Below are 23889 nucleotides of genomic sequence, written 5' to 3'. Positions count from 1 at the left end.
AATCTTTATTGAACAAGTCAGGATACAATTCTCAGGAAACAGAAAAGGCGCTAATCCAATCACCGAACGCGCACGGCCAGTCTCGACGTAAGGCCTTCTCGCTAGCCCTAGTACGCAGACGAGAACAAGTCAGGATACAGGAAACAGATCACGAGTCTGAGACTCGTGATCTGATTGGCTATTGAAAACTGACTGTGCCCGTTCACTTACAGTGCACAGGGGCCTGCTCTGTTTAATCTGAAGGCCCCGAGCAAGTTTAATTTACCTGGCAACGCAAGCTAGCTGAAATATGATTGGTTAAAAACTCTACCATAATAAATAAGTTATTTATCAGTGGCTTTCAATGTTATTTAAAATAACAGCCACTCAACTAAGTGGAAATAATATATTATTATTTCCATATATTATTAATATATTATTATTATTAATATATATAATAATTTTGTTTACATATTTATGAAAATAAATAACATAAATTATAAAATAACATAAAATACATAAAAGTAAATTTACTTTTATGAGAATGTTTAGGCCAGCAGAGAAGGCCTTGCTGGCCCTCAGGGTCCGCCACTGGAAACCATGTATAGAAGTCAAGAATAATCGTTTATTTAACTATTTAAGTTACTGTAATGAGGGGTTTGGTGACAAGAAAAAAGGAATATCTTTGTTATTTATTGCAGATGAGAATTTGTAATTTTGGTTCGGATTTTAGGAAGCATCATGGAAGTTGACACGTTTGAACTGCTTTTGTGGGCCACATAAAATGATGTGGCGGGCCAGATTTTGCCCTTGAAGTTGACATCAGTGATCTATATCATTTTCCAGGCTATGGTTGTTTTTTGCTGTCTTATCTGCAAGCTACGTTAGCATTCATCTTGATTTATGTTACATTATTTGGGGTCACTTTGATACAGTGCATGCCATTTTTAAAAGGTACACTGCTTCTGTGTTAGCAACAACAAATCGGTGATGAGAACGTAACTTCCATGACACGCAGCCAAATACATAAAAAACATGAAAATAAAAACAACAGACACGCGTACACGCAGAGTGGTGTTTGGTGAAATTAAAACAAAATGGGATGTCTGTGGGACAGAAAGGTATACAAAACTGTTTTATTTTTTCTGTATTTGGCTACATGTCAGGTATGTGGCACAGATGTGTGATGTATTACTGGTAAATTCATTCTGAATGCCGTTTGGCTGTCACTGACGATTCGGATGGACTTACCGGACTGACGATGCCTGCCTCTGCTTAATGGCAATAACTAAGGGAAATAGTCTCTCTGTTTCACACGCACGCATACACACACACACGCACACACACACACACACACACACACACACACACACACACACACACACACACACACACACTAATTGGTACTGACCTGTGCCAAACAAGATGATGTTGATTTTAAGGTCACCCTTTAGGGTTTTGATGGCGTGCCGGGCAATCCTCTGGGCCCAGAGTAAAGGCTCTCCATGCATGGACTCAGATGTGTCCAGCAAAATGACAACTTCATTGGATCCAGAAGTGGGTTTGATGTTAAAGTTAGGGTAGAAAACTAACATGCAGGCCTGCGGGATTGACAATTAGGTTATTAAAAAAAAAGAATTCCTGGAGCGAAGCAGCAGATCAAGGCTGACAGATAGACACCAAACTGTCAGACCTGGCTGTCCTTGTCAGGGTGTTCCTCCACCCACATCCTGGGTAGATGTACCTCCGACAGAGTGACTGACAGCTGGAATCCTTCTGGAGTCATGACCTGCCCTGGCAGCACACTCACAACTGCCTTGCAGTCGGTCCTCTGTGGGATAACATTCACAATACATTTAATGTATTAATAACGTGGTCACAGAGAGCAAAATGATCACTGCTGTCACAGCATTTTGACGATATGTGATGTTGAAAGGCATCTGTGTGAGCTCTTGAAACACTGCAGATCACACGGTTTTGTAGGAAATATAAAAATATGAAAACTGTCCTGAAAGGTATAAAACAAAAACTGTACATTTTTAATGAAGCTGCAGATTAAAAATACATGAAAAGGAGTTTGTTCCAATCCGAGAAAAGGAATGAAGACGCTAACATGGGACCAACCTTCATCTTGACTTTGTGCGTAATGCATTGCAGGTTGGTGATGTCATACGGCATCTCAATGGACATGTCCAGGCTGAACTCTCTGAAGGGGACCAATGAATTTGTTAGCACACTTAGGTAATAAGTGCATAATATACAAGCCACATTTTTTCTGATGCACCACCGTCACATGCCAAAACAGCTGCTATTTAACAGCCAATCAGAAACTTGAGAAAGACAGCGATTTCCAGATCGCATAGCACAGCGAAGAATCAAAGTACTACATAGGACTGAAACATGGTAGCATTTCATTTTTCCACATTTTGTTATGTCATTTTTTTTTCCTCATAATTATACACACAATACCCTATAATGACAACATGAAAAACGTTTTCGGTGGGAGGAGGGGATTTTCAAAGTTATTAAATATTTTAAAAACTAAGACATATCTGTGTAAGGATTCGCAGTCTTTGCTCAACACTTTGTTGATGCACCTTTGGCGGTAATTACACAAATCTGGCACACCTATCAGTGGGCAATTAACGCCCATTCCTCCTGGCAGCACCTCTCAAGCTCCATTAGGTTGGATGGGGAGCATCACTGCAAAGCCATTTTCAGATCTATCGGGAGTTATTTGATCAGATTCAATTCTAGGCTCTGGTTGGGCCACTCAAGGACATTCACAGCATTGCCCTGAAGCAAGCAAGCTTCATTTAAAAGCCACATACAGATAATGTTAAAAACAAAATGGAAAACGAAGGATGTCATGAACAACAAATCACTACTATGTATAGCTCCCTATTACTCAGGGACGTGAGGTCAGGTGGGGCATGTGAGGCACTGGTGCATCCCCCTGCTGGACGCTCTCTGCACGTGAAGAGCAGAAAAAATAAAAGACTATGGACTGTGCTTTTGTCAGGTGGAGAGGTGATATGACAAAAGAGAAAAAGAACTGTATGGTGGAAAAGATTACTTGTGATGCCATGTCTTATGATGTAATGGAAGGTATAAGGTTAAATGAATTGAATTCCGGGAGGCCCGGTGGTTGACTGGTGAGCGAATCGGCCTCACGGTACAGCGGTGCAGGGTTTGCATGTTCTCCCTGTGCCTGTGTGGGTTTGCTCTGGGTACTCCGGTTTCCTCCCACATTCCAAAAACATGTCCCTGGGTGTGGGTGTGAGCACGGATGGTTTTTCATCTATGTGTGCCCTGCGAATGGCTGGCAACCAATCCAGGGTGTCCCCTGCCTACTGCCCGGAGACAGCTGGGAAAGGCTCCAGCACCCACCACGACCCTTGTGAGGATAAAGTGGATCTGAAAATGGATGGATGGATGAATTGAATTCCATGACAAATGGCTTAACGGTTGGCATGAATGTTTGCAATTCTAAAAATTCAAACAACAGAGTTCACCATCTTTGATTTAGGCCCTTCTGAATTTGGTTTCACCACTGAATTTATTTATTCATTCATTCATCTTCCGAACCGCTTTATCCTCACTAGGGTCGCGGGGGAGCTGGAGCCTATCCCAGCTGTCTTCGGGCAGTAGGCGGGGGACACCCCGAATCGGTTGCCATCCAATCGCAGGGCACACAGAGACGAACAAGCATGCACACCCTCACTCACACCTAGGGACAATTTAGAGTGATCAATCAGCCTGCCACGCATGTTTTTGGAATGTGTGAGGAAACCGGAGTACCCGGAGAAAACCCACACAGGCCCGGGGAGAACATGCAAACTCCACACAGGGAGGCCGGAGCTGGAATTGAACCCGGTACCTCTGCACTGTGAAGTCGACGTGCTAACCACTGGACTACAGGGCCGCCCACTGAATTTAGACTTCAACAAAATAAATGGAATTAGCCAGTGCATTACAATATAATTTTAGGTTTTGCTACCAAAGGCAAACAGAGAGAACCACAGTAAACATCCACACTAGAATGACAATTTCAGAGTTAGAAAACAGCATGATCAGATTGATTTTTTATTTCTCCTAAAGGTTGTTCAATAGAGAAAGCCAAACTGTTACTGGCACTCCAGCATTAAGGCAGTGAGTACCCAGGTGTGTCCTTTTCCGTTACCGGCTTGAGAAACCGTCGTCTTTGACGAAGTGTACAGGACTGAGGCAAAGGGAAATGGGAGGTTTTATCAATTTGAAACGGAGAGCCGGTCAGGGGTTATTTTAGTCCCTGGGGTCAGCGAGATTTCACACTTACCGTTGATTTTCTTTTTCAACACATTGCAACGCATTGCAAGCCTCCAGTAATCACGCATACATTCGTTGTCGACTTAGGCAGTTGGCATGTACACTTACACAAGAGATGTTGCCATTTGTCTTTCGAATGCCAATAAACGTGTATTACAATGGTACTGCATGTGCTGATGTTAAGTGTCTAAAATATTTAATTAATACATGGCATATTTAGTCACTCTTACAGCCAGAAAAGTCACGCCAAGTGCACGCTGGAGACCAGAACGTACAATGCTGCTGCTAGCATGTGGCAATGCTGGAAGAAACCCAGAGACCAGGGGTGCCCAATACGTCGATCGCGATCGACCAGTAGCAAGTCGGTCGCGAGTCCCAAGTCGGTCGCGAGGGGTATTGAAGGGAAAAAAACTAAACAAACCAAAAAAAAACCCCATTTGTTTGTCAGTGTGCGTGTTATGAATATGATATATTTTTGTGTTAGTGCACACTGCACCCTGATCATCTCCATCAGTCTCACTTTCACAAAAAGTATTAAATAAAATAAAATAAAAAAGCAGGTCATCTTTAACCTACGGTGGTGTGTGACCTGCATCATCGTAAGTTGTTAGCAATCAGCAGTCTGCAATTTTTATTTATTTTTTTCCCCCCAGATGGAGCCCGAGGAGATAACCGTCAGCGTTTTTTATTGTTTTTGTCTTTTGTTTTGTCACATCGTTTTGTTGTTACGTCGTGTGGACCTGATGTGGACTGTTTTCAGCATTTTTGGCCACGACATTCGTCAAAGAAGAAGAATTTTTTTTTTCGGTTTTTTTTGCTGTCTTCTACAACATCTACTTTCATGCAAACCTTGTACTTGCTGCGTCATCTGTCACACACACTTTGTCCACGGTCACCTATTGAAAACACAAATACATCTGAGTTAGACTAAATCTGGCTTTCTTTCCACTTTATTGAGCCTAAAAAAATATTTTAAAAAAATGCACAATTTTCTATTTTAATTCAAGCCAGGCCTGTGTTACCTGTGTAGTCTGGTTGAGCGCTGCACTTTCCTGCCACGGTGCAACACTACTAGGCAGGGTGAAGAAAACACTCCCGTCCTTGATGATGAGCTCGGACACAAAGGTCACTTTAATGAGCACGCTGGCACCAGGTGGCAGGTTGCCCACGCTGATGGTGAAAATGTCCTGCAAGAAATGGTGTAGAGGCCACATTGGAGGTGATACCAAGTTTATTGCCTATTTGTGAGTGTGGATGTGTGTGAGTGAGCACGGGTGTGTGTGCATGTGTGGAGTGCTTACTGGGGCATCCTGGTCCATGAGGTAGGCTCCATGGCCCTTCTCTATTGCCCGTTTGTACTCCTTACGAGCTCGTTCTTTCTTCTTCACCTGACAGTCAAGGACATGCATGTTAATTAGTGTTGAAATCATCAGACAACAAGGCTGCGTTGACAAGCTACTGTGCCAACAAGGCTTCAATTCCAGATTAGTGCCTGTATCTGATTGATTAGACTCTCCATTCTGTTCTGTTCATAGTTTAAAGTCTTAAATCAATAAGATGTTCATCAAAAAGATGTCAAATGTGTGTCGTGTGTGATTTGCTCTTATTTGGGCTTTTGGTGACCTTTTCGTCATACTTTTTCAAAAGATAGACTATCACGCAAAACAGCAGTACGCCACTCAAGAGTTTAGTTTTGGATTAACTCTGTGCTGCTGTTTTATCTATTTTATTTTTTGGGGTGGGGGGTATTCAGTCACACATTTCAAAAGAAGGATCAGTCTCAATATGCTGTTTTGAGGAGACCAACGTGAGCAGAGAAGAAAAATATACACCAAAAGTTAGGTGAAATATGTGAAAAAAAGACTGGTTTTACCATACAGTGCTATAAAATAGTATTTGCCCTCTTCCTGATTTCTGTTTTATTTGCATGTTTATCATATACAAAGGTTTCAGTTCATCAAACCAATTTTAATATCACACAGAGACTACCCAAGTGCCGATTTCATTTATTAAAGCACAAAAAAAAAACTCCAAAACTACCTGTCTCTCTGTGAAAAAGTTATTATTAATTTACAAAGTAACTGTGACCAACAACAGTTTGGGAAAGCTGAGTTCAATTTCACATCCAAGCACCACATTTGTTGAATCAAGAAATCACAGAAACAGAATCTGGGGGACTAAGTAGGCTACAAGCTCTCAAGAAACCAACGCATCATGCCACGATCCGAAGAAATTCAAGAAGAAATTAGAAAAAAGTTATTGAAATCTATAAGTCTGGAAAAGACTACAAAGCCATTTCCAAGAGACTGGGGCTTCAGCAAATCACTGTCTGAGTCATTATCCACTAATGGAGAAAACTGGGATCAGTCTCAAACTTTCCCAGGAGTGGTCAACCAGCTAAAATTACTGCAACAGCGTGACGACGACTCATCCAGGAGCTTGCAAAAGAAGCTAGAACAACACCCAAAGAATTCCAGACCTCGCTGTTCTAACTTCAGATCAGTGTTCACAGCTCTTTCATAAGAAAGGCACTGGCCAAAAATGACATCCATGGGAGAGTTACCAGGTGAAAACCACTGCTGTCCAAGAAGAACACAAAAAAACATTTGCAAAAAGACATTGATGATCCTCAAGACTTTTGGAAAAACATTCTGTGGACTGACGGGTCAAAAACTGAACTTTTTGGAAGATGTGCAGATGTCTGATAAAAAGAACATTATGCCAACACTGGAGCATGGTGGTGGCAGTGTAATGGTCTGTGGATGCTTTGCTTCCTCCAGACCAGGACAACTTGCTGTGATTGATGGGACAATGAATTCTGCTGTCTGCCAGAAAATCTGGAAGGAGAACGTCTGAGAATCAGCAAGTGCAAGCGCTCTTGGATCATGCAACAGGACAATGATCCGAAACACACCAGCAAGTCCACCTCTGAATGGAAAAAAAAAAAAAAAAAAAAACGGGGGGAGTGGCCAAGTCAAAGTCCTGATTTGAATCCAATTGAGATTCTGCGGAATGAGATGGTAGAAAACCCTCCAATATGGCGGAGTTGAAACAATTCTGCAAAGAAAAGTGAGACACAATTCCTCCAGAGCAACGTGAATGACTCAGTGACAATTATTCCAAACGCTTCATTTCAGTTATTGCTGCCAAGCGTGGCACAACCCATTATTAGGTTCAGTGGGCAATTACTTTTTCACATAGGGTCAGAAAGGTTTGGACTTTTTTTTTGTGCCTTAATAAATTAAATTGGCATTCAGAAACTACATTTTGTATTTCGTTGGGGTTGTCTCTGTGTGATATTAAAATTGGTTTTATGAACTGAAATGTTAGTGTGGGATAAATATAAAAATCAGGAAGGGGCAAATACTTTTTCACGGCACTGTATGTGTCATCAGATGTTATCAAAGTAACAGTATGTCTGTTTTGTTGTTTTGTCAATGGTGAACCTTTTCTTGCACATGTATGACAGTTAAGCATGTGGGCTTAAGAAAAAGCAAAAAATGACTTATGACGTTTTTTCAGGCCCATCCATCAGTCCAGTTTCTATGCTACTGATCCACATTTGGGTGGTACGGAACTGCAGTCAATCCCAGCTGACTTCACTGATAACATTCAATCACATGCAACATATAGACCAGTGGTTCTGAACCTGGGTTCGATCGAACACTAGGGGTTTGGTGAATTGGTCTCAGGGCTTCGATGGAGCCTCTGCCATGGAGGTTAAGACACACCTGACCCAAGATGTCAATTAGTTATGACACGCCGCCTGGCCATCGCTGGCTGCAGATGATCACATGACATTGCTTGTCGAATCAGTGCTGTGGGAAATTTAGTTCGCTCAGTAGTCACCGTGTGACTGTCATGATCGTACATCATACAATTAAAAAAAAAAAACTACACTTTTCCCATCTAATTTTATTGACTTTTTTCTGTTTTTAATAAATGTGCTTTTTAATGTCTGGAATTTGTAAAAATTCACATTTTTATTTTTCACTAATTAAGAGTTCGGTGAATGTGCATATGAACTGGTTGGGTTCGGTCCCTCTAACAATGTTAAGAACCACACATTTAGACACACAACCATTTACACCTCTGAACAAATTCAAGTCTTTAATTAACGTTGTGTACATTTTTGAAATGTGGGAGAAAAATTGGTTTCTACAGAAAACCAACACTATATGCAATCTCTAAACCGAGACATGGCACATCTTCTGACCGTGTGACATGTTAATCACTACTTCATCCTGCAGCCTTTATGAAAATTTAAGCCAGTACATTTGCAAAATAAATTTAACTGGGCTCCTTGAGGGAACAACATGGAATTTTGATCACTTGAAAACAACATCTAAAGCCAGCCTTCGCTTGTTATGGTTTCTTTAGCTGAAAGTACATTTTAAGATAATTTACCTGTCCCACCACATGTTTCCCATTTATGAAGGCTTCAAATCCACACACAGCTGCATATTCGTCCAAAGGGAAGACATACTTTGCTTCAATGGGGACGTTGCTCAGATTAGTGTACCTTTGGAAGATGATGACCTACAAAAAGCATAAAATAAATGTCTGTCTTCCAGGATGCTGCAACCTGAAGACATATAAATAAAGACACTTAGTGTGAAAATGCTCTTACATGTGAGAGCAAATCCATCAACTTGCACTTCACGTGTACACCCAGCAGGGGGAGCTGCTGCCCTGAGCTGTCCAGCAGTCCTGAAGTCACGTCGTCCAATGGGTTTTTTATGCTTCCAATACCTTCATCATCATCAGGAAGGACCACTTCGAAAATCACACACACACGCACACACGCACACACACACACACACACACACACACACACACACACAATGTCATGATCTCCCCTCCTGAGTGTTACAGGCAATGCCAGCATATTTAAATAAGACCTCTATTTTCTGTACAAAGATCAAACTGGCCTATAGAAGGAGTTGTTCTCATCCATTGCACTCCTTTGTTATGATAAATACTTTCCAATGCAGCTCGATGACATGCGCGCTTGCCGTGGGGATGGTAGGATGGTCCATTAAGTCTTCGATCAGTTTGGGAGTTGTTACTGTAGTAAAAACTTGTGCTCAGCTTCTTTGCCAACTGATCCTGAGAGAAAACTCTTGGCAAAGGAACTTTTACTGCCAATTAGGAGCAATGCTACAATAGCAACCTTTGTGAACGTGGCCCCTGAGGTTCTGCAGCGTGAAACCACTTTTGTATTTTTATTTATTTCTTTTACAGCGTTAGCAGCTTGAATAGAAACAGCAACGAATAGCATCTTGTGGAAATGAGAGCTCATGATATATGTTTTTAAAGAGAAGACACTTAAGGGTGACCTATTAATGACTCCTCCAATGAAAAAAAAAAAATCTAAGTGACTACATCGCAAAACTAAGCAAGTGCTGCACAGTGCTCACCTGGATCAGCAGGGGGCAGACAAGACTCAGCCGACGTGTCTATAGCTGGGTTGAAAGCCTTGAGTTGGTCTCCATCAGTGCTGAACTGGACAACATATTTCAGCTTGACCTGATCCGGACTGTACACCACGTACTCATCACCCTGGAGCATGGAATGGAAAAACATTGGCTTCAGCCATATTTGAACCATAAACCTTCACTCTAAATGGAATTAGATCGAGATGTCATTGTGACAACACAGAACGACATAGTTCCCCTTGCCTTACCGCAACCCTATCAGTTCAGCTAGGTTAATTATTGAGGAAATTAATATCTATCCATCCATTTCCTGTGTTGCTTGTCCTTACTAAGCCAGTGAATGAGCTGGGGCCTATACCAGTTGACTATGGGCGAGAGGCGGGATACACTCTGATTTGGTCGCTAGTCTATCGAGGGCACACAGACAAAGCAACATTCACACCTACGGGCAATTTAGAGTCTGCATTTAACGGGGAAGGAAATGTTTTTAGAATGTGGGAGGAAAACAGAGAATGGGGAGAAAAGTCACGCAACAATGGGGAGAACATGCAACCTCCACATAGAATGGCCAGAACCTGGAGCCTGGATTTGACACACATTTGTGATCTCCCAAGCCACCTTTACAGCATGTGGAGGTCTGCTTGGTGCTTTGCATCCTTGATCCCCCGTCGGACACGAGCAAATCAGTTTCTTCTTCTGCCATCATATCAGTGACCCTCTCACATGCCGCATTTCAATGAGAGAAGCTGCTTCGATTGGCCATTAAACAATACTACATGGGGGTTAAAAAAAAAAAAAAAACTATCTATATCCATAGAGCTCAGAATCGGTCTACCTGCACCGCGAACAAACCCACTAAAATCACATTACGCCTCCTGCGCCACAAAAAACAAAAACAAAAATACATTGCAGCAGCTGAAAGCAGGCCCTCGGTCAGCTGGAATGCCCAGCATGGCTAAATTCCCAAACACGCTAAAGGAGGTTTGCACCTGCACGAAAATCAAGATGCACCAGTTTTTACGCCGAGTACATGCGCACCGTCTACGAAAACAGAGCCCACAGAGCCCAAAAAGGAAAAATGTGAAGCTCGGCAGAGTAGAAAAGGAACAGAGGAAAATGCTGTCTCGCTGCTCAGTAAAATATGGTTGCACAGAACAATATAAGCAATATTTGAAGGACACAAATAAAATTTACCAAGCGGATCCTAATGGAAATGCACTTATTATTTTAGCTACACCCACACCACTGTGGCTCATTAAAATCTATAAAATACCGCCATTTCGTTCACCCTCTATTCTTTATTTTAGATGCACAAGACAGTGGTTACTATTATGCTTTTATCACTGGTAGGTCTACTACTCAAAACATAGCTTGTTAATAACGTTTTTATGACAATGACAGGAAAAAAATATATTTGCTTCACATTGTTTACCTATTGTTATTCAAATGATGTGTTGAAATTTGAACAACTTCGAGATAAACAAGCATCACAGGGCTGATTGTGTTCTGTTTTGGACGTTCCACTGTGAGGGCAAATCGATAATTCACTCATCATATGACTGTAAATCTAATAAGATGCAATGCAACGAGCTGTTAACACACAAATCTGCCTGTACAATGAAAATACTGGAACAGCATTAATAATTAACGCCATCAGACAAACTAAACTATTTAATCACACAGACAAAATTTCAGCCCAACCTCAAACTCTGAGTTAACCATGGCTGTGCGGCGGATGCCGTGTACACTGTTGTGTCCCTCAGGGGCCTGAGCCAGAGTGGGATCTCTCTGGTAAAGCTCCAGGCAGCGCCCCAGGGCCACGTCACACACCAGCAGCAGCCGAGAGCCGTCCGAGACGCTGGGTTTAGTGTACTTTAGGCAGGTGCTGTATGAAGGGTGGAGGAGGACATGCGTATGACGATGGTTTGTGAAGGTGAAATGATGAAACAATGCACAGCAGTCCAGGGCTGAAGAACAACATTTAAAGGAATTTTCTTAATGCTTACTGACCGCATGCTATCGCTGAAGTATATGCCATTTCCAAGACTGCCAGCATCTGTTCGTTCAATCCCATGATGTTCCACTCCAACACAAGGTAGCAGCAAACCACTAATAGGAGAGTGAAGGTCAAACATATCGATTGTTGGTTTGTAGAAAATGCCATCGGTGAAAATGAGCAAATAATGGACATTTCCCCCCACAAAATGTATTTTTTAGCACGAAATTATATTACACAAGCAAACAGCAGATCTTTAGAGAGACAGCCCGAAACATTGTCTTTTAACCCTTTCAGGGACAGTGGTTACCACAGTGGACACCTTATCATGTTATAAGGTTACAGGGTACATGAAAGGGTTAACAGTATCATTACCTTTCTTCACTGCTCCCAGGTTGTGGCTTTTAAAGGTCCATAGAATGGAGTGTATTAAAGTCAGAGTAAGGAGCCTACCATGCAGTGAATCATCTAAGATGCACAATTTGTCATCTGTGTGTTGTGTGTGTATTGCCGATATGTGCATGTATGTGTTTGTCATGCGTAAACTCACCGGGACATAATTCCAACAAAGTTGCTGGCACTGGAGGAGTGGAGGAGGGACTTGATGTTGCCGAGTTTGCCTTTAAAGGTCTGAAGCTCCACGGCTCTGCTGACACGTAACACCTGATGGATCTGCACAGCTCTGAAAAAAGGCAAATAAGGTAGGCATTTACTTTACAGGTAGCTCTTATGAATCAAAAGTAAGCTTTTATCAGCCTGCTGGGATCAGTCAAGCCTGAAGCAGACCCACAGGAGCTGTGGCTGAAAAGGCCCCTGTGGAGATGAAACTGCAGAGCGTGGTTCCAAATCCTTGCGCTAGTCATCTATTGTGTTTGTCAGAAAAGCTTAAAATGTCGTGTGTTAAAGAAACTTGCTACCATGAATGGCTATCCACAATAAGGTGGGATGGACGACTGCACGCTTTGCACAACAGATCTTTTGCTGAGCTACACCAACTAACAGACTGGCCAATCACGGCACAGCACTGGACAGAGATTCAGCAGTTTCCTGGTGGTGCTCCGATTTATTCAATGATACACTTTATAATTTCAAAATGTTAGCTATGTCTAACTGTTCAGAGAGAGAGAGAGAGAGAGAGAGAGAGAGAGATGATAGCTTTTACAAATAACGTGCCGTGCGACTGACTGACAACCAGTTCAGGGTGTATTCTGCCTTTCGCCTGAAATCAGCTGGGATGGCTCCTGCATCACCTGCAACCATGTTCAGGATAAGCAGTGTTGAAAATGGCAGGATTTTACATGGAACAAATTTATTTTTAATGATCAATCTAGAGCGGCCCGTTCGACTGGTTAGTGTGTCGGCCTCACAGTGCAGAGGTGCAGGGTTTGATTCCGGCTCCGGACTTCCTGTGTGGAGTTTGCATGTACTAAGCGTGCCTGCATGGAATTTCTCCGGGTTTTCCCCCACATTCTAAAAAAACATGCGTGGCACGTGGTTACAATAACATAAAGGGCGGATCGACTGAAGATTAGAGTTTGGTTCAGCTTGAAAAAAAAATGACGGACTGACGATGATGGACGGGTGCCCATTCTTCTGACGAATGACGAATGAAGGACTGGCAAAATTTTGTAAATCGCCCACCTCTGGCCATTTGCAACTTCTGAACATCATATATCGTTACCCTCATTAAGAGAAACTCACTGTACTGTTACTGTTGGTAGCAATAATTAAGCACACAATTACAATGGTGTTCGCTGATATTCTCCTTCCTTAATCATCAGGTTATGCGGTGGTTGACATTTGCTGTGCGATCTGGATGTTACTTTAGCTTTTATAAGATAAGATATCCTTTATTTGTCCCACATTGGGGAAATTTACAGTCTACAGCAGCAAGATTGGGTAGAAAGAAGAAAGAAGAAAAACATCTTGAGTTGTTTTGCATGATTTCCTTGTGGTGCTTTGATAGAATGGAATCGATAAAACTTTCTCACCTGTCTTTGACTAGAGATGACACAGTGCGATATTCGCGGCAGCCAGGCTCGACCGTTTCAATGCTGCACCTCAGGGCGCGAAACTTGCCAATGCAGGAAGGGGCGGGGCTTCTCAGAGTCATCTCACTCACGTTCAGGATGTCTCGAATAAGCTAGACCAGGATCAGCAGTGAATCTCTCGTCAGTCTTGATGAGAGCCGTGTGTGTGGCGGAGAGACAAGTGCATTTTTTTGGTGCATATGCGGTAGATGAGTCATTTGACATGAAAAAATGAAACAAAGGAGGATCCTCAGTCCTTCAACAAATGTTTTTGGTGAATGCGTGCAGGATTTAACTGCCAAAAACAACACCATCTCAGTCATTCTGGTTTAAATTAGAACAACAGTGTGTAGTGACTGGACCTCCATAAATCGTATTAATGCTATACTGGCATGCAATGAGGAGTGCTGCCTCTCTCTCCTTTATTTACGGGAATCACCCCTGCAGGAGGAGAATTGGGTCCACATGTCACGTTTGGGGACGCTCAGCCTCCTTTGAACTTTGCTACATAGACCCCACGTTCCTCCCTCCTCATTTTGTCACATCTAACAGGACTGCAAAATATTTACCCTAGTTGATATGAATCAATTACGCAGTGCAAACAAACATGACTCGGTCCCAGTTTTCAGTTTCAAGCTAGGTATAAGAGGCGTACAGTGCCTTGAAAAAGTATTCCTACTCCTTGGTCTTTTTCACATTCTGCGAGCATGCAATCACAACTTTGAAGGTGTTTTATAGAGATTATATGTTACTGACCAACACAAAGTTGAGCAATTGTGAAACGGAATGACAAACCCAAAAAATGGTTTGCATTTTTACACAGCCATGTGTTTTCTGAAACACGTTAACACCAAAATAAGTAAATAAAAGTCCAACTATGTGTAATTTAACCTCAATATAGGTACACCTGTTCTGTGAAGGTATCAGTGGTTCGTATCATAAATATTCCCTGCTCTGAACATCATCCAAAAACGGTAAAAGTATGGCACAACTCCAAAACTACCAAGACACAGACCGTACGTGCACCGAAACTGAGGGAGCGACCGAGGGGAACACTCGTGAGAGAAGCAGCCAAGAGGCCTATGGTCACTCGAGAAGCTGCAGAAATCCACAGTCCAGTTGGGAGAATGTGTCCATGGGACAACGATAAGTTGTGCGCTCCACAAATATGACGTTTATGGAAGAGTGGCTTGAGGAAAGACTCTGATGAACGAGAGGCACAAAAAAAAAATAAAAAAATGTAGGGGACACTGCAGAAATGTGGCAGAAGGTGCTTTAGTCACATGAGACTAATTGTGGTCAATTTTTCATCAGTACGTGTGGTGGAAAACTAACACTGCTCATCACCCTGAGCAAGGTGGTGGTAAAAATCATGCTGTGGGGATGATTTCCTTCAGCAGGCACAGGGAAGGAAACTTGTCAGAGTTGATGGGAAGATGTATGGAGATATACACAGGGCAATCCTGCAAGAAGACCTGATCAAGGCTACAAAACATTTCAGACTGAGAAGGAGATTAATCTTCCAGCAAACCAATGTCCCCCAATCAAATGTGTGGAAGTAGTCTTACTTTGTGCACAAGTGGAACACATATGCAAAATCATCATTGGATTCATGACACGTGCGAATCGGCCCGTTTTCTTTGCACTACCGTGTGCCTCTAAATGAATCAGAATTCATGTTAAATGACAGCTCTTGCTCACATAGCTCTAATTTGCATAAACCCCACCTCTTTTTCCCTAAAAAAGGGCCCCAGCTGGACAGATCTTAGCCAATTCGCGAGAGTCGGCCCCAAAATTGTTATAGCTTTCTTCCTCTTGATCCGAAAAGATCAGCATCATCGGAAAGCTTGCTCAACGTAGAAACTGATGACAAATAATAACATCATCAATAATTTTTAACCGATCCTAATGTTATATTAGAGAATGCTGCACACCAAACATGGAGAGACAAATAAATAAAGTGCTGAGAATGAACACACAAGTTGTTAAAATAGACAATAAATATAGCGGAGCAAAAAGGTTTTTCTAAGTTGATAAAACTCAATTGACATTAGCGCTGGTGACTTCAGTGACAATGTCTGTGCCTTTAATCTTCTTCACGGTGGACAGTAAATTTCTGGAAGTGTTGTAAGATACAGAATTTGTAGCGTGCATATGTACGTGATCGATCTGAACACTTGGAAGTCTTGAATTAGCCAGGAAATGTCAGCGGTTCGATGGGTTTTCCGGAGATGGAACCGAAGGATGCCCATGCATTCTTCTCTTGAAAACACACATGTATAGTACAGTACATATGCACATATACACACTTGAAAGGCATGGCGTGATGAGAAGTGCACTTCGCTGTTATTACATTGGTCCACTCGTTCCAAAATTCATGATTGAAGTTCCTGATATTATTGTTAAAAGAATTATGATTGGTTTTATTAATGACTCTTAGTTTCAATACGTTTGTGCATCTTGGGTAAAAGATGTGTGTTTGATGCTTATTCAAAAGTTGATTCGTCACTATTTGTGCATAAGCATGGTCTGAAGAGGTTTCATATTTCAGAATACTAACATATACATGTGCAAAGATATTGATGAATCACAGATTTGAGTACATGCAGTGTTAGTGACCCTGAACATACATCGAATGACCTAGTCAAAGTCCACGCCTAAAGCATCTGTGTCAAGAATTGAAAACTGCTCTTCACAGATGTTCTCCATCTGATCTGGCTGAGCTTGATCTTTTTTTTGTCAAGAAGAATGGGCAAAAATGTCAATGTTTAGATGGGTGGAGTTGATAGAGACCTGCTCCAAAAGATGAGCAGCAGTAACAGCAGCAAAACGTCGCTGTACAAAGTATTGATGCAGGGGGACTGAATATAAATGTACACCACATTGACAGGTAAGAAACGTGGCAAAATGTGAAAAAGTTCAAGGCATGTGAACGCTTTTTCATAGCACTGGCTCTCAACCTCATGTGAGACAAACAAATACCGATTATACGACTGAAAATGAAAAGACACAGACTGTTATTCTTAGCTAAATATCCAAATTATGATCAACGGATAAGATAGGATAGATGGATGGATGGCTTTATCACTTCTATCACTGCTCCTTTGTGTTTAAAATACATTTCACTTCAGAGTTGTAGGGATGGAAGTGAAACAATATTTAAGGGTATTTTAATGCTATTGGTGAGCGTAGTCTTTTTTTTTTTCGTGCGCAGTCAATAAATTTGACCTGTAAGGATCTAACACGTGACAATTAGAAAAAGTGAACCAATTATACATGAATTGAGATGAAGGCAGCTAAATAAAAACATATAAATGGGTATATTCTTTGTTGTTGAAGGCTGTCAGGGTTTCAAATGTTCAAAAGCAGAAAAAGAGCATGCTTGAGGGTATTTTTGTGAGTTCATCAAAGTGGTTTCGACAGGCTTCAGAAGCAGAAGAAAGCACAACCAAATTGAGGAGGCAAAACAAAACCCTTTTGGGCTGTGGTTTGTTACAAGCCAGCAATATTAATTACAATGGGTGGTTATCTGTTGCAGCAGTGCGAATTGTGGCCTGGAATACACTTAGGAGAACTCCACTTCCTAGTCTTATAATTGTTGTGTACTTATTTGTTTATATGACACAAGGTGGTCATGTGCATTTTGTCATACCTGACAGAGGTCCAGTTTTTCAGAGATAACCTTGGGACTGCAACCTTGACCAATATATTTGTGTGGCAGCAGGGCGTAGACTTGAAACAGAAGAGAGAGCGCGGCGGCACTGTTGACTTCATTCAGTTTCCTTTGCGCTTCAATCAACAGTCCCTCAGCTCTGCTCACCTAATAACACAGACAGGATGGAACACAAGGACAGTGAATGTAGAATCCCCTATCTGTTTGACTCAATGTGGATTTGGCCTTCCTGTGTAGCGTTTGATTTTTGAAAACAAAATTAAGCAAAATGAAACCTTGCACACTCAGTTCATCGAAGACGAAAGAATATCAGAAGTTTTAAAAAACATCTATGTCAGCTTCAGTGGCAAATATATTGAGCACTGTTTTGGCAGACTGGTACCTGTGCGTTTGCCGTAAAATCGGGCGTAACTTCATTTTTGTGCCAGTGCAAGTCTAGTCCAGTGGTTCTAAAATTTTATGTTCATCCAAAAATGTTTTGCACTGGTTTGGGTGAGCTTGGCTGAAAAAAAAAAATTCACAGGGGGTACATCATTGAAAACAGGTTGGGAACCACTGCAGTCTACCATGTTTGGGGTTGTGTTGCACCTCTCCAGATTTTCCACGGCACATAGTTGCCTCGCCCCTGACTCATCTGAGAATTTGGTCACAGGAAGTAGTCTGCACTTGTCATAAAAAAGGGCGCATCGTCATTTTCGTGCCGGGGCAATGGACTACTACAACATGTTTGTGAATTTGGTACACGCGCTACGACTCACTGGGCGTCTGCTATTCGCCGCTCTGCGAATATGTATGGTGAATGTTACCAGATTCAATTCCTAAATATGACACCAGCATGGGACAATCCCTCTGAATCATTGTAAAAATCAATTCAATGAACATATTATAATGATAATCATCCAAAAGACATTTTCTAAGCACCCCCGTCACTATTGTTGGTTAAAATTCAGACGCACGATCAGGGGTGCAAGTCGGTCTCCTATTGCCCATCAGCAAGGGAAGATATTGCAATGTAATGCATGAATCCCAAAGAGTCCATTTGTGTTTCCACAACGTCAAGCACGGACTCGGACATCGCGCCCCTGCGACTACCCTGATTTGAATGCAAATGAGGGATGCCACGACAATTGGTCGGAAAAAAATGGCACATAAAGGTGCAAACACCCCTTTACGCCCAATTCTACTGGCACAATGTGTAGCTAAACACCACAAGAAAGGAAAGTGTGCACAGTTAGACTGTGTTTTGCGCTACACTTGCATTCGGAACGAAAATAGACCCCGTTGTCTTCCATGTTTACAAACGGACTAAGCCATACTTAATAAATAAATAAATACATGAATTAAAAAAAAAAAAAAAAAAAAAAAAGCAAAGAAATGTGTCGGAAAAGCCCCAGGACTAGTATTAGACAAAATATTATTGACAATCCTACCTACAAACTCAGAGTTGTCCCCTTTAATGTGAGCCACACAATCAACCGGCATGTGTACACATATCGCAAAAAGTTAGGGACATTTGGCTTTCAGGTGAAATTTCAGGACGGCCCTTAAGAACCATTCAGACCTTCACAGGTGAACTTAATGTGACCTTCTCTAAGCTTTTGAATGCATATGTCCAAATGTTAAATGTCTCAGTACCTTAGTTGCTGTTCTCCAACGGGGACCTTCATGGCAAAATTCACAACAGGTGTTTGATCCTTGAATCGACCAATAAATATCCTGGTTCAATCAGAGCTTGTGTTTAAACAGCTGTTATCATTCTGTTCACATTTTGACATTATGAGACGAAGACGACACCTAACAATGGATCCACTTGCCATTGTTATGTTTCAAACGGGATGTTCTCAGACAGAAGTGGCCACTGAGCTTAGTGTCACAGAGTGTCATCAGCAGGTTGCAACAGAGACACAGAAAGACTGAAAGAATCACAGAAAGTGTTATGGTTTTGTTTAGGTTACATTTGGTTTTGTGCCCTTTCTGACTGCACCTGTTCCCTTGTTCTCGTCATCCGTGTCCCTTGTGTTGAACCACTCAGCTCCCTCAACCCTTTGTGTCTTGTCCAGAAGTTTCTCGTTGTCTCGTCACTAAGCTTGTATTTAGCTCCCTGGGTTCTGTCAGTCTTTGTTGGATCATTGTCTGTGTCAAGTCTGTGAGTCCGTGAGTGTCTGTGTGCTCCTGTCATGTTTTGTTTTTCTGTCATAGGTTTTTGTTACTTTGGTTCCTATGGTTTTCTGGACTTTGAGTATTTGAGTGAGGTTTTTTTTTTTTTTTTTTTTTTTTAATCCCTCGCTACTTCGCGATTCACTTATTGCGGATTCAGTGCATTGCGGATTTTTCAAAAATATTCATTTAAAAAAAAAAACAGCGAAAATGCCGCAAAAGGAATACGAGAGTCAGCAAAACAACAGCGAGTCACATAGAGCAACACATACAGTACTATGCATGTATACCATTAAATTTGGCCTTATGAATATATATACTCATACACATGTACTTATACCTGTACATCCATTGGGGGCGGGGGGTACCTACTTCGCGGATTTTCCTCTTTCGCGGGGGGTTCTGGTCCCCATTACCTGCGATAAGCGAGGGATCGCTGTACTCCTGTTTGTATTTTTGTTCAATACAACTTGGACAGTCAACCCTGCTCCTAAGTACTACATGTATATTTCATGATTACTGCATTTTGTTATTTATACACTAACCTAATCTAATTTATACATGTCCTGTTTGTATTTTTGTTCAATACAACTTGGACAGTCAACCCTGCTCCTCCCTGCCTCCTTGCTTTTTGGGGTCCTGCAACTACCACCTTGTAAAATTTGACAGAAAGATGTAGAGGTGGACATCCTTTGGCCACATCCCATGCTGATGACCGCTCCATTGGGAACAATGACCTGATAGAATCGGATGATGAATGCACCTCAAATGCAGGCACGTATGAGGGAGGTTAGAGGCACCCAAGTGTCATGTCAGACCATTCGAAACCGTTTACATCAGCCCAGTCTGCGTGCTAGACGACCTGCAAGGGTACCTGACCACACCACCGGGCACAGGCATTACCGTCTTGCATGGGCCATGGAGCATTTACGCTGGAAGAGGGACCAGTGTGCCTCAGTGGTCTCTGACGAAAGCCGATTCACATTGAGCAAAAATGATGGCCACCAACGATGCAAGGAGAGGGCTATGCATCAGCCACTGTTGTCACCAGATGAGCTTTTGGTGGTGGCGGGGTTACAGTGTGGGCAGGTGCGTCCAGTCGGGACAGAACTGCCCTACACTTTGTGAATGGTACAGTGAGAAGCCCAAACTACCTGAATAACATTATTCACTCATTCAAACACTTTGACGTCTAAAAGCGTCAATTAACGCATAGTCCCCACCTCCCCATGATGTCTAAAGGCGTCAATCACGTTTTTTCATGCGGGAGTGTGCAAGAGAATCTAATGCAACTTCTCACTGAACGAGCAGGCTTGACTGCAATGTTAAATAGTAAAAAATGGCCAACAGGTGGCAGTGGTGCAAAAGCGCAATGAACTTGAAATGATGCTTGAAATGCATGCTTTTACAAAAAGCAAATTTTCTCTGGATTTCTGAAGAAAATCTGCCTTTTCCATAAAACTTCACAATTTTCTAAACCTGATATCCAACGAACAGAGAAAGATAGAAACAAACTTTTTTTTTCTGCTGAAAGAAGAGAGTCTCATCTTTCTTCTGACAGGTCGCATGTTTATATAGCCGTAGAACAGAAAATTCTGTGGGCCTTGCAAATCAGTCAAAATTCAGTAAAATGTGAGGGATTGAGGGGGTTGCTCCAGTGAAAAAGGGCGGTATTCAATTTGTTAATCCAGTGATTATGCCCCCATATTAACAACACGGGCCTAATTTCATCTTCATGGACTGCAACGCTCCATCTTATTGAGGTTGCGTCATCAGGACACAGCTGTTGGAGGCTGGTGTACCTCAAATGTAATGGCTTGCACTTTCTCCAGTTCTGAATCCTATTGAAAACCTGTGTGATCAGCTGAGTCGCCGTGTAGAGGCTCGAAACTCAGCACCCCAGAACCTCAATGACCTGAGGGCTGCCCGACAAGAAAAGTGGGATGGCAGGCCACGGCAGACAATAAGTCACCTTGTGAACAGCATGAGTCGTTGTCCAGCTGTAATTGATGCTCAAAGGCACATGATGAGTTATTAAGGCATTGAAATTTTTTGTTGTGGTGTACCCACCGTTGCTGTTAACTTTTGTTTCAATGAATTGTTTGAGATGACAAAACCACCGGAGCATCCTTCGACTTAAATTACCTATTTTCATGATATCACTGTCGCATGAACTTTTTATATTTTCCATATATTTCACCTGAAAGCCAAATATCACTATATTTTGTGAAACCACTGGTGGACCTTTTCTGACAAGTCAGAACTGTATATTGGGTTTATTGAAGATATTAGTGAAGATAAATCAATATTCACCATCTTTTCTGGGTTTGCAAAAAACAACGCACTGATCGTGGTACAATCAGGAAAGTCTTACGTCATTGAGGCTGAGTTTGCTAACAGGAACTTTGAGGATGTTGCCTAGGCAACCCAGGGCCTCAGTCCACAGCAGCTCCACAAAGACGGCCACGTCTCGTGACAAGACTCCGGTGTTCAGCTTCTCCTCCAGCAGCAGCTGCCAGTTGAAAAAGCCACACGTCAATCAGCAGCATAATAGTGACAGACACGATTTGCCAGGTTGTTGAGTAACCTCGTGACATTTGAAACTGTGTCCTCTGCACCTTAAGTGGCATCAGCCCATTGATGTGTGAATGCTACTCAAGTGTGCAATGACCATTTATTCCTGTGAAGCTTACTCATCCTTCCACTAAAATCTGTGATAGGAACGTTTTCCTTGATAATTTATAATAACGTTATCATTATGAAAGATGACTTGAGTTCATTTTCCCTGAATTGCTATGATACATTGGCTGGCAGTTCAGTGTGTACCCCGCCGACTGCCCAAAGACGGCTGGGATATGTTCCAGCACGGCCCGCGACCCTTGTGAGAATAAGCGAATCAGAAAATGGATGGATGGATGGATGGCTATGATAGATAATGATTGAAGTATATCATATTTAAAAATCCCTTACACATAGCTAATTGTAAGACAACCAATATACTGTATAAAATTGTCGGAAGTCACTTATAACTGTCTATCAATGCATTCAAACCTTAATTGTTCATTTTGGCTCAATGGCTTTATATTGATTTGTGATTTAACAAGCAGTACACTTTTCCCAGTATAAACCGGTTATTGGTCAATTGCATCAACATCTGAAGGCATGATGACAACATTGTGAATCTGGAAATCCTTTAAATTAACAAGACCTTGAATTTGTTGTGCGACTAAATGTGGTGTGTATTTGATCTTACTACTGGTGAACGTTGACCCAAGAAAAACTGCTTCATAACATTAACTGCCACCAAAAACAATTCAGTTGAGCAGCTGTCAAACTATTAAATATCCTCCAGGTTTTGGGAAAAACTGGGGGAAAAAAATATATAAAATAAAACATTTGGCGATGTGATTTAAGACTGGCGGCCCAGTGGACCAGTGGTTAGTGCGTTGACCTCACAGTGCAGAGGTACCGGGTTCAATTCTAGCTCCGGCCTCCCTGTGTGGAGTTTGCATGTTCTCCCCAGGCCTGCGTGGGTTTTCTCCGGGTACTCCGGTTTCCTCCCACATTCCAAAAACATGCATGGTAGGCTGATTGAACACTCTAAATCAGGGGTGCCCATTACGTTGATCACGATCGACCGGTAGATCACGGACTCGTCCCAAGTTGATTGCGAGGGGTGTAGAGGATAAAAACAACAAACAACCATTTGTGTGTCTTTGTGCATGTTAGTAATATATTTTTGGTGTTAATGTACACTAATCATTCTATCAGTGTCATTTTCACAAAAAGTATTAAAAAAATAAAATAAAGCAGGTAAATCTTTAACCTGCGTCACCGGACGTTGTTAGTGCTAAGCAGTCTGCAATTGCAGCTTGTGATCAGAGCTGTTGCGCTATATACTTTATCATTATCATTATTCTCATTTAGAGTGTGTTTTGTGTACAATTCACCGAGGGCACGGGCAAAGAATAGGAATCTAGGCCGAGGGAAGCACTTTAAAATGGCACGTGTGAGCTACGATCGTTAACAGGCTGCAAAAGTGCATCGCATGCTTCCGTGTCAGGCTGTTGCTCATCATGACGTGCGTATGTATGTGCGTGCACGGTAACGAGTCGATCGCGGGAGGTTGGTTGATCGAAAAGTCGATATTCGGTCCAAAACGTTTGGGCACCCCTGCTCTTAATTGTCCCTAGGTGTAGGTGTGAGCGTGGATGCTTGTTCGTCTCTATGTGCCCTGCGATTGGCTGGCAACCGGTTCAGGGTGTCCGCCACCTACTGCCTGAAGACGGACGGGTGGGACAGGGTCCA

General features: G+C 42.1%; 1 protein-coding gene across 1 annotated transcript in view; it reads right to left on the bottom strand.

Annotated features, from left to right (window-relative positions):
* Positions 1–22114, bottom strand: part of parp4 (poly (ADP-ribose) polymerase family, member 4) — a gene marked incomplete at its 5' end in the record, with an annotated part of 48773 nt that extends 26659 nt beyond the window's left edge. Inside the window, 15 exons of the mRNA XM_019860050.1 lie at positions 1391–1580; positions 1673–1810; positions 2104–2185; positions 5137–5183; positions 5310–5474; positions 5589–5675; positions 8695–8826; positions 8918–9063; positions 9708–9849; positions 11427–11610; positions 11736–11834; positions 12272–12403; positions 13713–13864; positions 17404–17571; positions 21956–22114. Of these exons, the coding sequence (XP_019715609.1) occupies positions 1391–1580; positions 1673–1810; positions 2104–2185; positions 5137–5183; positions 5310–5474; positions 5589–5675; positions 8695–8826; positions 8918–9063; positions 9708–9849; positions 11427–11610; positions 11736–11834; positions 12272–12403; positions 13713–13864; positions 17404–17571; positions 21956–22114 (2023 nt within the window). The remainder of the gene's footprint in view (positions 1–1390; positions 1581–1672; positions 1811–2103; positions 2186–5136; positions 5184–5309; positions 5475–5588; positions 5676–8694; positions 8827–8917; positions 9064–9707; positions 9850–11426; positions 11611–11735; positions 11835–12271; positions 12404–13712; positions 13865–17403; positions 17572–21955) is intronic.
* Between the last annotated feature and the right edge of the window lie 1775 nt (positions 22115–23889).

Source organism: Hippocampus comes, unplaced genomic scaffold, assembly GCF_001891065.2.
Source record: "Hippocampus comes isolate QL1 unplaced genomic scaffold, H_comes_QL1_v1.1 scaffold34, whole genome shotgun sequence".
In the NCBI taxonomy this organism is placed as follows: domain Eukaryota; kingdom Metazoa; phylum Chordata; class Actinopteri; order Syngnathiformes; family Syngnathidae; genus Hippocampus; species Hippocampus comes.
The sequence above is the reverse complement of the archived record's forward strand: the minus strand, read 5'-3'. Positions and strand labels throughout refer to the sequence as shown.